The sequence below is a fragment of the Trichomonascus vanleenenianus genome (assembly GCF_965637985.1).
Source record: "Trichomonascus vanleenenianus strain CLIB 3782 genome assembly, contig: TRVA0_001S, whole genome shotgun sequence".
In the NCBI taxonomy this organism is placed as follows: Eukaryota; Fungi; Ascomycota; class Dipodascomycetes; order Dipodascales; family Trichomonascaceae; genus Blastobotrys; species Blastobotrys vanleenenianus.
In genome coordinates this window covers 270158-283741 of record NW_027481886.1, presented here as the reverse complement: position 1 = coordinate 283741, position 13584 = coordinate 270158, and the positions used below count along the sequence as shown (strand labels likewise).

Below are 13584 nucleotides of genomic sequence, written 5' to 3'. Positions count from 1 at the left end.
GCTCTCCTTGGTTGCGTTCGGTACCCGCAGACTACGTGATGATAAAGAATCCTTTGGCGGTTGGGCTGCCCAAAGAAAATAAAATCCCAACTGCCTGCGCCCGCGTCGGGCAACCTTCCCCCCTTCCAGCCGCACGCTGAGCCGCACGTGCCCCATCGCCCCCTCTGCGTATCACAGCTACGAGAATGCAGCATGGTACGATTGTAGGTACCGACTGGAGCGGTTAAGCATAATTGGGGGGACCAGTCCCCCCAAACCCCTGGGGCTCCGCTGCGCGGAGGGGTGGGCCGATCTGCGTGGTGTGTGCTCCGCCTCGTGGTACCATTTGCTCGACCGATCCTATGTGACCTTAAGATTGTGGCTCAGTTTGCATATGCATGCTCTATTTTCGCGAATTGTTGAGTCTGTGAGACTTTAAGCTACATCAGTAGTACGGTACTATGGTATATTTAGATGAGGGGTGCATATTACAGGTACCATTGTCAGCTTGAAAAAAAAAGTACAACGTGCTCTGCTCTTATCTTGAGCATATCTATATACTGTACTGTACCGGGTACTGCGTAGTATGATAATAGCTACGGTAAATTATTTTACCAAATTATGAAGGGCCATTGCTAACCAATTGGAGAATCGTATAACTTCCTGGTATTTCTACCCCCTCTTTGGGATCCACATATGTTCCTTTTTTGAAGTTCTATAACATTATAGGAGAGCTCAAATTGGAAATTGTAAAATATATTTGATCATTACCAGTGCTGCATCGAGACTCAATTGAATCTAATAATCCTCCGCGTAGCGGAGCCACGGGGGTCTGGGTTAAGTATGCGAAAAATGGAATGACCCGCAAGCTGATAGGATATTGTAATGAACCATACGACACACTACCTGGCAATAAATGAATTTTTTTTCTATATTATCAGAATGGTAATAGTAATACCAATTATCCCCATGTATGGTTTTCCATCGCATTGAAGAGAAACCAGAATTTCCAACAGCAAACCTATGGCCTTGAGATTATTGTTACTTTAAAGAATTATGGTTTATCTACCGGTACCACCATTTTTTATAATTTAGAACCAATTCGTCCTAGTACCTGTACCATGGCAAAGGCTTATATTAAATTGATTGTCGTTTAAAACCATTGAACTGCATTGCGTAAGCATATAAGATGTGTAGTTTTACCGCAATTGCAAGTAGATATTGGAAGGCATCAATTGATCAATTGAAGATAAGAATGGCGAGGTCATTGAGTGCTACATAAGATCTCCGCGAAGCGGAGCTACGGGGGTTTGGGGGCTGGCCCCCAAGTCAATTGGTTCTTACGCCTGTCCTTGGGGGCCAGCCCCCAAACCCCCGTAGCTCCGCTTCGCGGAGAGGTATTAGAAAACATTCAATTTTATAAGCAAAAATACATAGAATTAGATTCTCATCAGGATATTTCAAAGATCATTTCTAACCAAAACTTTTTCCTCCTCACGTCATTCGTAACCCATTTTCGTTTTTTTTTTGTTGACCAGTAAGTAGGCAGCAGGTGGTTATTGTTCATACTTTCATTACTTTCGTCGCTTGTCCTTGACGACCTCCCAGTCGTCGGACTCAAGTTCGGCCTTGGAGGCCTCAGCAGCCTGGACTCGCTCGGCCTCGGTCGGCTCGTCCTTGTTCTTGCTCTCGACAGGAGCCTCGGCATCAGCAGCCTTGGCTGGCTCCTCCTCCTCATCCTCAGTCTTGAGCACGTCGAACCGCTTTCGCACAAACTCAACGTCGTCTCGCTGCTGCTTCTTCTCCCGCTTCTGCTTGACCGCCTCAATCTTGGCCTGCTCCAGCTCCTGGGCCTTCTGCTCAACCTCGAGAAGCTTCTTAGTGGTGTCAATTGGCTTGGCGGAGCCAAAGATACCGCCTCGAGAGGCAGCTGGCGCAGACTCTGGAGTCACGTCGTGGGCGCCAATGGTTCGTGGAGCCAGCTTGATTCGCGGTCGCGACGCAGGAGCCGGCTTCTCGGATCGCCAGGCTTCGGTTCTGTCGGATGGCATATCCGTTCGTCGGCCTGGGCCGCCTCGTCGTGGCGGAGAGAGTGGGCCCTTTCGCTCCCAGCTGTCAAAGTCTCGCTCCTTGTTGTCGAACCGGCTGGTTCGTCGTCGCTCGCCCTCTGGTGCAGGCAGCGGGCCCCTTCGCTCCCAGTTCTCGTAGTCCCGCTCGTCTGCCTCTCGCGGCTCTCGTGGCTCTCGTGGCTCCCGTGGACCCAATGGGCCCGGTCGGTTGGATCGCCAGTCGCCGGTGAACTTCTCGTCGTCGAACGAGTTTCGCGGCTTCTCCGCAACAAACACGCTCAGGTCTCGGCCCAGCAACTGCTGGCCCGTCAGCTGCAGCGCACGCTCAAGCGCTTCCCGCGTCTCAAACTCAACGAACCCAAAGCCTCGCGGTCGCCCGTCCTGGCCCATGACAATCTTGATCGACACAACTGGCTCGTTGGCGAACAGCTCCTGGACGATCTCCTCAGTCACAGAATAGTCAAGGTTCGACAGTCGCGCGTAGAATGGCGGCTCGTCCGGAATTGGAAGAATCTCTCGCGGAGGTCGAGCCTCTCGCTGGTACCCATCCCGCTGGTACCCTTCTCGCTGGTACCCGCCTGGCGGACCTCGCTTGCCAGCGCTCCAGTCGTCATTGAACGAGTCGTTGAAGCCACCGCTGGATGGATGATGACCACCGGAAGGACCAGCACCGCCAGCAGAGGACACTGGGAAGCTTGGAAGTGGCATATCCTCATCAGCCCACGAGCCGGATGGAACATTGCCAAAATCTATAACTCGGGATTAGCTCTTCATGCCAAATCACGCCACAAAAAAAAAACTTACCCTGGTTGTTGATGAACTCATCAAGGTTCATCTTTCGTACATTTTTCTTTGGAGCTGTCCTTCTGTTAGCCGAGAGTTCCCCCTGAATATTTTTAATCCACGTACCCATATTGAAATGATGTTTTCCAATCTCTTTAATTAACTTTTCACCACCTCGGTCAGCAAACACAAAAAAATTACTCCAAAACGACTCGCTCCACACTCACCCTTTTTTTCGACAACTAACTCAGTCGATTAACGCAAAAATATCTGCTCCTTTCAACTTCAAATAGCTAATGGAGACTGCTTAGGATGGTATTTCCGTCGTGGCGTTGGACATTTTTTTTCCAAAAAGTTTTGTGGCCTCGCGCGCCCCCATCTCCCAGCCGCGTGGCCCCTCCCCCTTCGAGCCGCACTACCTGTGGCTGGAGGGGTTCATAGGGGGGACCAGTCCCCCCAAACCCCCCTGGGGATCCGCTTCGCGGAGATTATTCTTGTAGTGCTTCTCCGCGAAGCGGAGCTACGGGGGTTTGGGGGCTGGCCCCCAAGTCAATTGTGCTTTGCTGGGGGCTGAACTCTTGTGGCCCCGCTTCCATCTCCCAGCCGCGCTGCCCCTCCCTCCCGCTTTGAGCCGCACGAGCCGCACCACATGGCTGTCCACGTCAATTTGTGCTTTAAAGTCTGCCTCTGGGGTTGAGCTCGCTGACGAGGGCTATGAGATAACACAAGAGAGCCATTGAATATAGTGTGATACATGGTTCGAGGTACACAGGCTATTCCGTGGATCTGCACTCATTCGGAGAAGAGCAATGCGACAGCTCGCCCAGGGGATAACAATACTGTATACGTATACAGTAGTACAGCATACTACGTACTGCGTAAGAAATGTACGCAATGTACTCCGACCGTTGCGATTTATGTAATAACTGGCCAATCAGCTGCATGGCTGTGAAGCGGTTTGGGTTACCCCTGGACGATACAGGCGTTTTATAATGCTGGCTGAATTAAACTTTGGGGCATTGTTCTGCTATCATTAATTAACCCAGCTATGGTGCGTCGACGAATATGGCAGTGGAATCAATCAGGGAAAGCCCAAAATTTTGTATTACATTATCCCAGAAAGATATTTACCAGTAATTGCCTTAAAAAAAGAACTACAATTGTATAGAATCGGCCCAGAAAATGAATGCAGGGCAAGGGGGCCCGATAGGGAACTGATAAATACTTATTATCTCCCAACCCCGGCGAACATCAAAGACAAGCCAACCTGACAGATTTCGTATTAATCCGCCTTGTTGACTGAGGCGAATACGAAGCGCAGAAGGCACCATTCGCCGCTCCGAAGAAAAGCGCGTAAGAATTGGGCCGATTTTTACATATAGAAGTCTTTCTATTTCAACAAATTGGTACGTATCCCCCATTGATAGGCGGTTCTCGGGAACTAACTTGATGTCACAATAGGGACCATCCGTGAAGGCGTTACCTGCTATTCCTCCTTCCCCACCTGTGTGGATAGAGCCCAGCACGGTAAAATGGTAAGTAAATCAACAGATCTATCGAATTAACAGCTAACTTGGTGTAGATGCTGCATACTAGGGCAATTGATGCCTTTCCGTCTCTGCAGCGCGTCATCTTTACGAACTTTGGGTACCTGTTACTGCTCTATGTCTTGTCGTTTCTGGTATTTGCAGTGATCCGGGTGCTGACCGGGGTGTCCATTAAGCGACTCGGCTACTTCTCTCTCCGGCACGTCTCGTTCACGCCTCGAGCTGGCGTGCATGTCTCCGTCGGCAAGCTCGGAATTTCGATCCATCGCCCCTCGGTCGCCCGTCCGGGGTGGTTCAGCTTGTATATGAACAATTTTGACCTGACGCTCGATTCCAAGGTCGTGTTACACCCGGAATATCGGGCGTTCCGCCACAAGCCTGACCACCGGCAGCCCGCGTTTGATTTGCCCGAGTCTACCGAAGAAGCGGATGGCGGGCACTCGTGGCCGCTGTTTCCAAACAAAAAAACGGTCGGGTTCCAGATCCTGCGGTACATCGTTAGGCACACGACGTTTGTCAACTTCTCGGCGACTTCGACCTCCATCACCTACACCGGCGTGGGCACGCTCATTCTCGGCAGCGCCAACCTCAAGATAGACATGCGAACCATGACCAACGCGCTCAAGAGCAACTTTGTAGGTACCCTGGACACGCGCCAGGAGTTCAATTGCGAGGAAATCCCTGCGGCGTTACGCCTCTCGCTGCAGGACTTCTACATCGCCAAGTCTCTAACCGATGAAGACGCTAGGGACTTCCTCGACTTGTTTGATTTGGAGGTTATTGGCATTCTTAACCGCAGGGCCCTCTCTTTTAAGGATATCTCCGTGTCTCTCAAGCTGGGAAAGACAGCCGTCTACCTGGACACTCTGTTTGGCATTCTCGAATCAGTCAAGACAGTGCGCCGCGAGATCGCCATGGCCCACCCCAGAGAGAAATCGCCGTCGCCGTCGCCGCCTCCACCGTCATACGTGCTGAGCGACCACGACGTCAAGACCTTGACCAAGGTCGGCGCCTTGATGGTGCAATTGGTCAAAGAAGTCGAGTTCAAAGCCATGTATGTTGCTATATTTGACCTCACGGCCGGTCCGCGGGGTATGGTAGACGCGGACGAGAACGCAGTCAAGTTTGCCGCCAGGGCCAAGGACCTCTCGCTTGACTTGCGAAGGCTCAACCCCAAGTCACCGGGGTTCAAGCTCTTCTTCTCAGAAAACGACTCGGCGCACCAGGCTATATTTGCCATCAGCTCGGTCTCCTTTGGCATCGATGACGATGCCCGTACCAAACGGTCAGCCGATGAGCTCGTCTACATACCCATGGTCACAATGATCTCCAAAACTAACATTTTCTCGAAAACGCTCAAATACGTCCGTGACGACAGCACATTTGCTAACGAGAGCGTGTTCCGTGCTAATATTAATATTACTTCCCCTACTGTGGATCTGGCGACCCACCACGTGCCGCTGATACTCAGAGCCCTGTCGCGCAAGGATTCCTCGGTGTCAGTTCCTGCCGGCAAGGGCTTTTCGCTCACTGCAGAATCACTGCAGCGCCTCTACCCGCGGACCGCCATTAAGTTTACCATTGACGAGCCGGCGGCACGCATTCTGCTCTTGCCCAGCAGCAAGAGTAGCAAAAACCAAGCTAATGACGACGACACTCAAAAGTCCATGGTCATTTCAAGCTCTTCAAAGATTCACTGTAACTTCGAGTCTAGTCACTCGAACGATGAGGACAATATGAATTACAGCTTGGACGCATCGTTGCAAATCAGCTCCTATGATACATGGTACAGGTCTCCATCAGGCATTCGCTACGACGTGTTTCTCTCCGAGGATATGTTCCTCAAGTTCAATGCCGTCATGAACCCCAAGCTCTCTGTTAACATTTCCGGCGTGCTGTCAAATGCAAATGTGCTGCTAACGAAACGAGAAGTATTCAAGGGCGTGCGTGAGTTATTCCTGCACTTGAAGAATATCCCACGACATGCTGAGCAGCGGGCTAAAAACCCCAACAAGCTGCAGCAGCTGCCGCCATGGATTTCGAAGCTTAAGATTGAGATTGCCAACACGGCTGTGTCTGTGGCCAGCGACCATGACCAGAGTGGCGACGAATCGACGAGGGGACTGACTCTGCAAATGACAAACTCTGTGCTCGAATACAAGTGTATCAATGATAACCGCCGCAAGCTCGCCATTATCATGGAAGGCATTGAAGGGTACAAGATTATTGAGCCCTATGAACTGGCCAAGAATGACTTGAACCGGTTCCTGCAGGCGCCAGCGCTATCTGTTTCGCTTGCAACCACCAGACCGGATGACCTCAAGTGCAATGTTAACTTGAACGATGTTCTGCTCAAGTACGACATTAACCTCCACTTCCTCTCTCTTCTCGCGGTGGGATTGCTCGGCCACACATTTGCCCTCGACGTTGACGATGCGCACGGCAATCTCCAGTCTGTCAGGAAAAAGCGATCGTCTAAGCCGCCGTCGGAGACTCAGATGAAGAGCATTCTGGAGTGCGCTGTCAAGACTGGAAACATCCGTATCAAGATTGAGCTGCCTAATAACGTCCATGCTATGCTCGAGACTAACAACCTTGAAGTGCACAAAAAAGCACAAGGCATGCCCAAGTGTCGCGCTAAGGCCATTCGTCTCTACTCTATGCACCCCCATATCCCGAGGGCTTACTGCCGCCTGATTTCGCTCAAGGGCGCACATGCTATGTTCAAGAATAATGCTGAGGGCAAGCACTCATCTGCCGGCGGGACCGACGAAGAGGATATCCTCCTCCAATTTGACGGGATGAGGGTGAACACGCCGAATCAGTTTATTACGCATTTGCTTTTGGACAACTCTGTGACTCTTTTCAAGGCGATTATTAATCTCCAGGGACGCTATCGAAATGATGATGAATTTTACGAGGCAGTTAGCCGCCCCAAGGAGAGGAACAAGATGCCCAATATCCCCAAAGTGCGTATCAAATCTCCAGTCCTATTACTTTCCATGGAGGATGATCACTTTGAATCTCAGCTGGGACTTATCTTCCAGGTGGGTATGCGGGAGCAGAAGAAGCGATTCGAAAAGGAACGAGCGTTCGAGGCTAAAGTAGACGCCATTATGTCTGCAAGATCTGCAAAGTCTGCAAAGTCTGCTGCGCTGAGAGGCAAACAGAGCGTACCTCAATTGAGACGGACCCATCCTTCATTGACAAATCTAAAATCCGGCCATACGTCAAGTTCCAGTATCAATAGCGAGGGAACGGACGAGGAAACACGCAAGATTAAAAAGGCGCACACTTTTGGGTCGGCTTCACTCTTTTCTCATAAGAGCTCTCACACAGAAGTCCCAGGCGACGTTAAGAAACGCCGTATCACACCCAGTCGTACGTTTATGAGTTCGCTACATCGTCGAAGGAAGTCACATTATAAGATGACTGCGCCAACTGTGCCCTCTGAAACTTCTAAGGTCACTGTAGAGGAAGCGCGCAACAAGATGCAGCGCAACTTCTCAACATGTTGGATTCGTGCCTTTAACAAGGCTTTGAAGGCACAGCGCGCTGCTGTGAAAGAGAACATTGAGCGCATCTGGGGCCAAGATCAGGTGGATCAAGACACCGCTGCTAATGAACGAATTGTCGATTACTCATCCGATCCGTTGTTGTTCTATGCCTTCGTACGGAATATGGACCTGTTAATTAGGAAACCACAGTTTGATGATCAGCAACTGCGCCAGTTCCTCCACAATGTGGGGAAAGGCCTCCCATTGGACACGCGATTCACTCTTCTTGTTCCGCTATATTTTGACTTGAAGGCTGCCGAGTTGCGGTGCGAGATCCGTGATTATCCATTGCCCTTGCTCCACTTCCCTGAATTGGCTCCATCGCAGGACCAGTCGCTGACTTCGATTAAACTGAGTGGCAACTTTGTGCTGGCCGAGGAGCTGTGGCTAGATGAAGGGTCGATTCGACGAATCAATGTCCCATTAGTGCCTCATGCAGTGTCACAGCCAGAGAGCTACCACTTACAAAAGTATATCATTGAGGTGATACGAACAGTCTCGTCCGTTAAAATGTACACCGAGCTGAATACGACTGTCAGTTCCATAAATCCGACACGAATTACTTGGGCAAACTCAATCCAACCGGCCATCCAGACTATCATGCAGGCCTTTGATTCGTTTTCAAAGCCGCCCATCGATCCCTCACCAAAGCTCGGCTTTTGGGATAAGATTCGGTATATATTCCATGCTCGATTGACGTTCAATTGGGCTGAGGGTGACGTGTTTTTGCTGCTTAAAGGATCGCGAAGTCCGTATGAGCTTCTCAGCGAGGGTGCTGGTTTCTTGATGGGCTGGAGGAACAATGTTGTTTTACGTGTGAACCATGACGACAACCCCAAAGAGCTGCTGATTGTCGACTCTGAGGAGTATATCATGGCCGTACCAAACTATGCTGTATCTGAACAAGATTACCTCAAGAAGGAGTGCGACTTTAGGCACGCGCTCATGTCTGTCCCTTCATTCCAGGAAGTCGGCTCGTTTAGCAAGGTTATTATGAAGCTCAGTGGGAAGGTTCAGTGGGTAATGGGCCTGTTGTTTGAGATGGATAAGCCAGGATCTATGGAAAGGACCTCCGACTTCAAGCCCCATTATGAAGTGCAGCTAACCAAACCTCAATTCATTGAAGCGTACGAGTCTCACGATGCATATAAGGGCTTCCGAAGTCAGTATGTGCATATGGCGATTGCGGTTACTTCGCCGGAAATTGACGAGCGGCAGAGCTACAACACTGCGCATCTTTCGCCGAAGGTTATTCACCATTTCCTCCAATGGTGGGGACTGTTTGATGGGTCATTATCGCTTCCAACCAAGGCAGGCAATCTCTTCCAGGCTTCCTCCATGAAGAAGCCCAAATTTAGTCGACACTTGTTCACTGTCAAGTACAAGTTGCTTCTGTCGCCACTGTATTTCGCACACAATTATCGACATCCGCGGTCTGATAATTTGACGAAGCACAATAAGCAAGCATCGACTGGTTTGAAGGCGAAGATTGACAGCTTTGTTATGGATCTACACCAGCGAAGAGAGGAAGAGAAAGGAAAGCGGTGGAAGATGAAGACCCACATGGGCGAGTTTGATTTCCAAGGCACTGATATGCGGGTTATATTGGGTCAATTCAAAGAACGGTCTCCTCAAGAGCTTCTAGCTAAGCAGCTGGATGTCCAGTCAGAGAACTCACCAGGCTCTTCTTCGTATGCCACAACTGAGCAGCATACTAATCACAGTGCGACAACCTCTCAGATTGCTGGGCATTTCAAGATTAGCGACAATGACCTTACCTGGATTGATATGGATGACTACGTTGAATTGGATGAGAATATTCCAATCAAAAATACTCCGAAGATTGTTGTGTTGCCGCTGATCTACACTCCAAGGTGGACATATATCCGTCAGACGGACCACTCCGGTAAAACCACGGCTGTGCGAACTGACAATGGGAAGGAGTACATTAAGTTTGGCAATGAGCCAGTGCATGACTGCTTGATTGGAAAGAGTCACCCTGAAGTTACCCAGCACATGCTTCTGCGAGATCGAATTAGCGAGTTGGAGGAGCAATTGAAGACTGACGACGCGACGCTGGATTCTTTGTTGAAGGATTTGCAAGTTTATCCCGGAGAGCCAAGTATCGAAGAGAGGGTGAATTTGATTAAACAGAGGATTTCCAAGTTAGAGAGACGTCGACAGTCGCTTCTCGCTGTGTTGTCAGGGGAGTTTTCCGAAGCCGATGCGGGAATCAAGGGCATGGAGGAAATGGTTGACCCGAAGGCCGAGAACAAATATAATAATCGGTTCATGATTCACAATATACAGCTGAAGTGGAACAACGCGGTTCGAAATGCTGTCTACAGATACCTGCACAAGGTAGGGGATCGGCGAGCATACTCCTACTTTATTACTCGAAAGGCGATCAAGTACGTGGAGGATATGATTGCCAAATCAAAATCTCAGCGGGATGGCTTTGATAACGACGATGCTCAATCGCAGTCGAGCGAAAACAGTGGAGAATCGCCAACTAGCAGCACTAAGGAACAAGTGGAAAAGGCTCTTGGAACCATCTTCAAGGGTCATTCGGAAGACAAATCTGAATCTGACCAGCAGCACCCTGACCATCCCCATAGCCGACGGGGGGCGAGCTCCAGAAGAATTGTTTCCAGTGATGGTAGTGAAAACGCGAAGGATAACTTCCAGAAGGACCTGCGAACTCTGAAGGACGAGTCCCTTTCGTGTACGGACTCGTATTTGGTCAAGTTGTCTTCGCCACAGATACAGTTGGTTAGCGATCAAAACTCGTCGCAGTGCGTGATGGTAACCTCGCGGAATATTGAGCTCAACATCATCAGTGTCATTGATGCCAATAATGAGGACGACGAGGTGTCTGGTTTGGTTGAGACGCGGTACGGTGTTCTGCTCGAAGATGCTCAGTTCTTTGTACTTAGCCAGGCAGATTTGGCGGCTGGGTCCGTGATGGTGTTTGGCACAAATAGCTATGGGTGTGAGAAGGCAGCCAACTGGCCACCGTGGCTTGCGTTGGAGATCTGCTATGATAGCGAACCATTGTCGAGCCAGCTGGTAGTGAGCAGGACAACTGCGACGCTGAGATATGATAAGCCCAATTCCCTGCGCGTGCAGCAGATTGCGTCTCGCAGTGGATCGACGACGGACAGGGCCGAGTTTAATGCCAAGGTTGTGCGGTGTGAGAATTATCGATCAAACAGGGTTACTGTGGATTTCCCCAAGGTTGTTGCCACCTGTGACTCGGAGCAGTATTTTGCTGTGTATACGATTGCAGTGGACCTGTTAGTATACAGTGAACCCGGCCACCAGAAAACTAGCGAGAGATTAGAGGAAGTGCTTTTGGCTACTGATTTCAGTGATCTGGACGGGGCAGTTGAGAAGCTGAACCAGTTGCAGCGAGATATTCAACAGCTTGAGGATTTGAGAAACGAATTCTACGTGCGACTGGGTGATTTGGAGGAGCAGGCGAGTGAGGACCTGATGAAGATTGAAGTTGAGTATCAGCATGTTGTGCTGGAACTTGTGGTCATGATGCGAGCCATTCGAACTGGTCTGCAGCGCGGCCACAAGAAGAGTCACGATAACACCAGTATGCTCATGAAGTGGTCCATTGCTGCTGACCAGATTATCTGGCACGTTCTAGGCGAGGACCGCAAGCCGTTCCTTGACATTGGATTGGCTGATGCGTCGTTTAACCGAATCGAGTCCGATGAAGGATACAACTCGAACACCGTTGAAGTTGGCATGATGCAGGGCTTCAACTTGCTTCCGAATGCGCTCTACCCAGAAATGTTCTCTCCATATGTTGACAACAGCTCGAATGTCACCTTTGATAGCGAGAAGCTGATTTATGTGGAGTGGACCCTGCTGGACCCGATTGGTGGTATTCCGATTATGGATTATTTCTATGTCAAGTTGCTGCCCCTGAAAGTCCAGCTTGAGCACGATACAGGCCAGAAGGTGTTTGAGTATATTTTCCCGGCCAGCAGCGAGACCGAGAGTCCGTTTGTGGTGAATAAGTTGAGCAAGTCGAAAAACGGCGAGGAGGACAACGATAATGATGACGACGATGACGACGATGACGTGTTTGAAGGAGTGGTATTTTCTTCAGGCGACAATATGTCGATTGTCAACAACACTGGTGGCTCTTCGACAATAAGTAGCGACGACCCCTCCGATATGGAGAGTATTAGCACTTCGTCTTCGTGGGTGAAGAACCCAGCATTTGGCGGTGCAGGAGGGCCAGTGGCCAACCGGGCGCTCCGCCAGTCATCTTCATTTGCGAATGGCCGGTTTTCGTCGAATTTGACGGTATCTAACAAGAAGGGCAACAACCGAGATATTTCACCTGGGAGCAACGATGCGAGCTCTTTCTTGTCTGCGCAGCGAGCCAACAAGACAACCAGTTTGTACAGCTTTTCGTCGCAGAAGCATAGCATTGGTTCTGCTGCGTCGCAGAAGCATGGCAGTGGCTCTGCTGGCACCTCGCATCACCATCACCATCATCATGGCAAGCACCACGAAGACGAGAAGACTGATGGAGACGACTTTGCTGTTATGGTCAAGCGAGCATCGAACTACATGAGCATTGTGGATATTAAGATTGATTCTACGACTCTATGCGTGTCGTACAAGGTATGTGGTTTTTTTTTTGGCGGGAGGGAGAATATGCTAACTAAGTGTGTTAATAGGGCCAGGGACATCGAAATCTTACCGATATTCACGAGTTTGTTATCCGCCTGCCAGGTTATGAGTATAAGAACAAAATGTGGTCCAATCTGGATCTGGCGTTGCGGCTCAAGAAGGACGTGATCAAGACGTTATTCCAGCATACTGGTGCTCTGATCAGCAACAAGTTCACGAAACATAGAAAGCGGCATGAGTACCAGCCGTTGCGGCAGATTTCGAACTACGTATCGTTCACGTCAGTTTCCGATTTGACCGACCCTCGGGCTAAACAGTCGGTTGCTAACGCAAGCACTGCATCACTCCAGGAGAGGGGACCATCGCGGAAGCTTGGCAAGAGTCGGTCTACAACCAGTCTTCGAAACGAGTCTTCCAAGCCGTCAGATACTGGTAGCGCCAATCGTGAGGGGTTATCAACGCCATTACAGTCGTCGGCTCAGGAGCACTCCAGCCCAACGTTAAAAGCGCGAGCGACATCTTTTGTCAAAGGCATTGTCAACAGCAATAATAGCAGCAGTGCGTTGCTGAGCCCTGTGCACAGTATCAATAACAATCCATCGCGAATTAGCGAAGATGTCGAAGGCGAGATGCAACATAACGACCACCCATCGCACAGTTCACTTCCGTCTTCGCCGTTGCAGAAGCTGCGACGTAAGGTTACAGAGACGGCGAATGGCGCTCTCCATGGCGAAAAACAAGATGAAGAGCAGTCTGAGAGCACTAGCGAAAGTGAAGACGATGTCAACGAAGAAGTTAGCGAGTCAGAAGAGGTCGAAGGCGACGGTGGAAAAGATCCGCACACTAGCCATGGGCACGGAGGGCTGAAAAAGAAGACGCGGTTCTTGAAACGAATGTTCTCCAACAATCCTTGATCTATTTATATTTTTGTGCTTATAGAGATGTATTAACTTTTTTTTATTTTATAATCATTATTTATTCATTATTAAT

The 13584-nt window shown here is 49.9% G+C and overlaps 2 protein-coding genes and 1 non-coding gene across 3 annotated transcripts; 2 read left to right on the top strand and 1 right to left on the bottom strand.

Moving 5' to 3' along the window:
• The first annotated feature begins 212 nt into the window (after positions 1–212).
• On the top strand, positions 213–1098 carry TRVA0_001S03180. Its single transcript, XR_013062045.1, has 2 exons — positions 213–563; positions 629–1098. It is a non-coding gene; the product is annotated as an uncharacterized misc_RNA (transcript).
• A 455-nt stretch (positions 1099–1553) lies between these two features.
• On the bottom strand, positions 1554–3144 carry TIF3 (Tif3p; the record flags this gene model as incomplete). The annotated part of the gene is made up of 4 exons (XM_076681803.1): positions 3059–3144; positions 2958–2994; positions 2853–2906; positions 1554–2797 (listed from the first exon to the last, which is right to left on the bottom strand). The coding sequence occupies exons 2-4, from the start codon at positions 2959–2961 to the stop codon at positions 1554–1556; spliced, it is 1302 nt and encodes a 433-aa protein (XP_076543760.1). The 5' UTR covers positions 2962–2994; positions 3059–3144.
• A 956-nt stretch (positions 3145–4100) lies between these two features.
• On the top strand, positions 4101–13508 carry TRVA0_001S03136 (uncharacterized protein; the record flags this gene model as incomplete). The annotated part of the gene is made up of 4 exons (XM_076681802.1): positions 4101–4237; positions 4293–4366; positions 4414–12585; positions 12642–13508. The coding sequence occupies exons 2-4, from the start codon at positions 4364–4366 to the stop codon at positions 13506–13508; spliced, it is 9042 nt and encodes a 3013-aa protein (XP_076543759.1). The 5' UTR covers positions 4101–4237; positions 4293–4363.
• Positions 13509–13584: the final 76 nt, after the last annotated feature.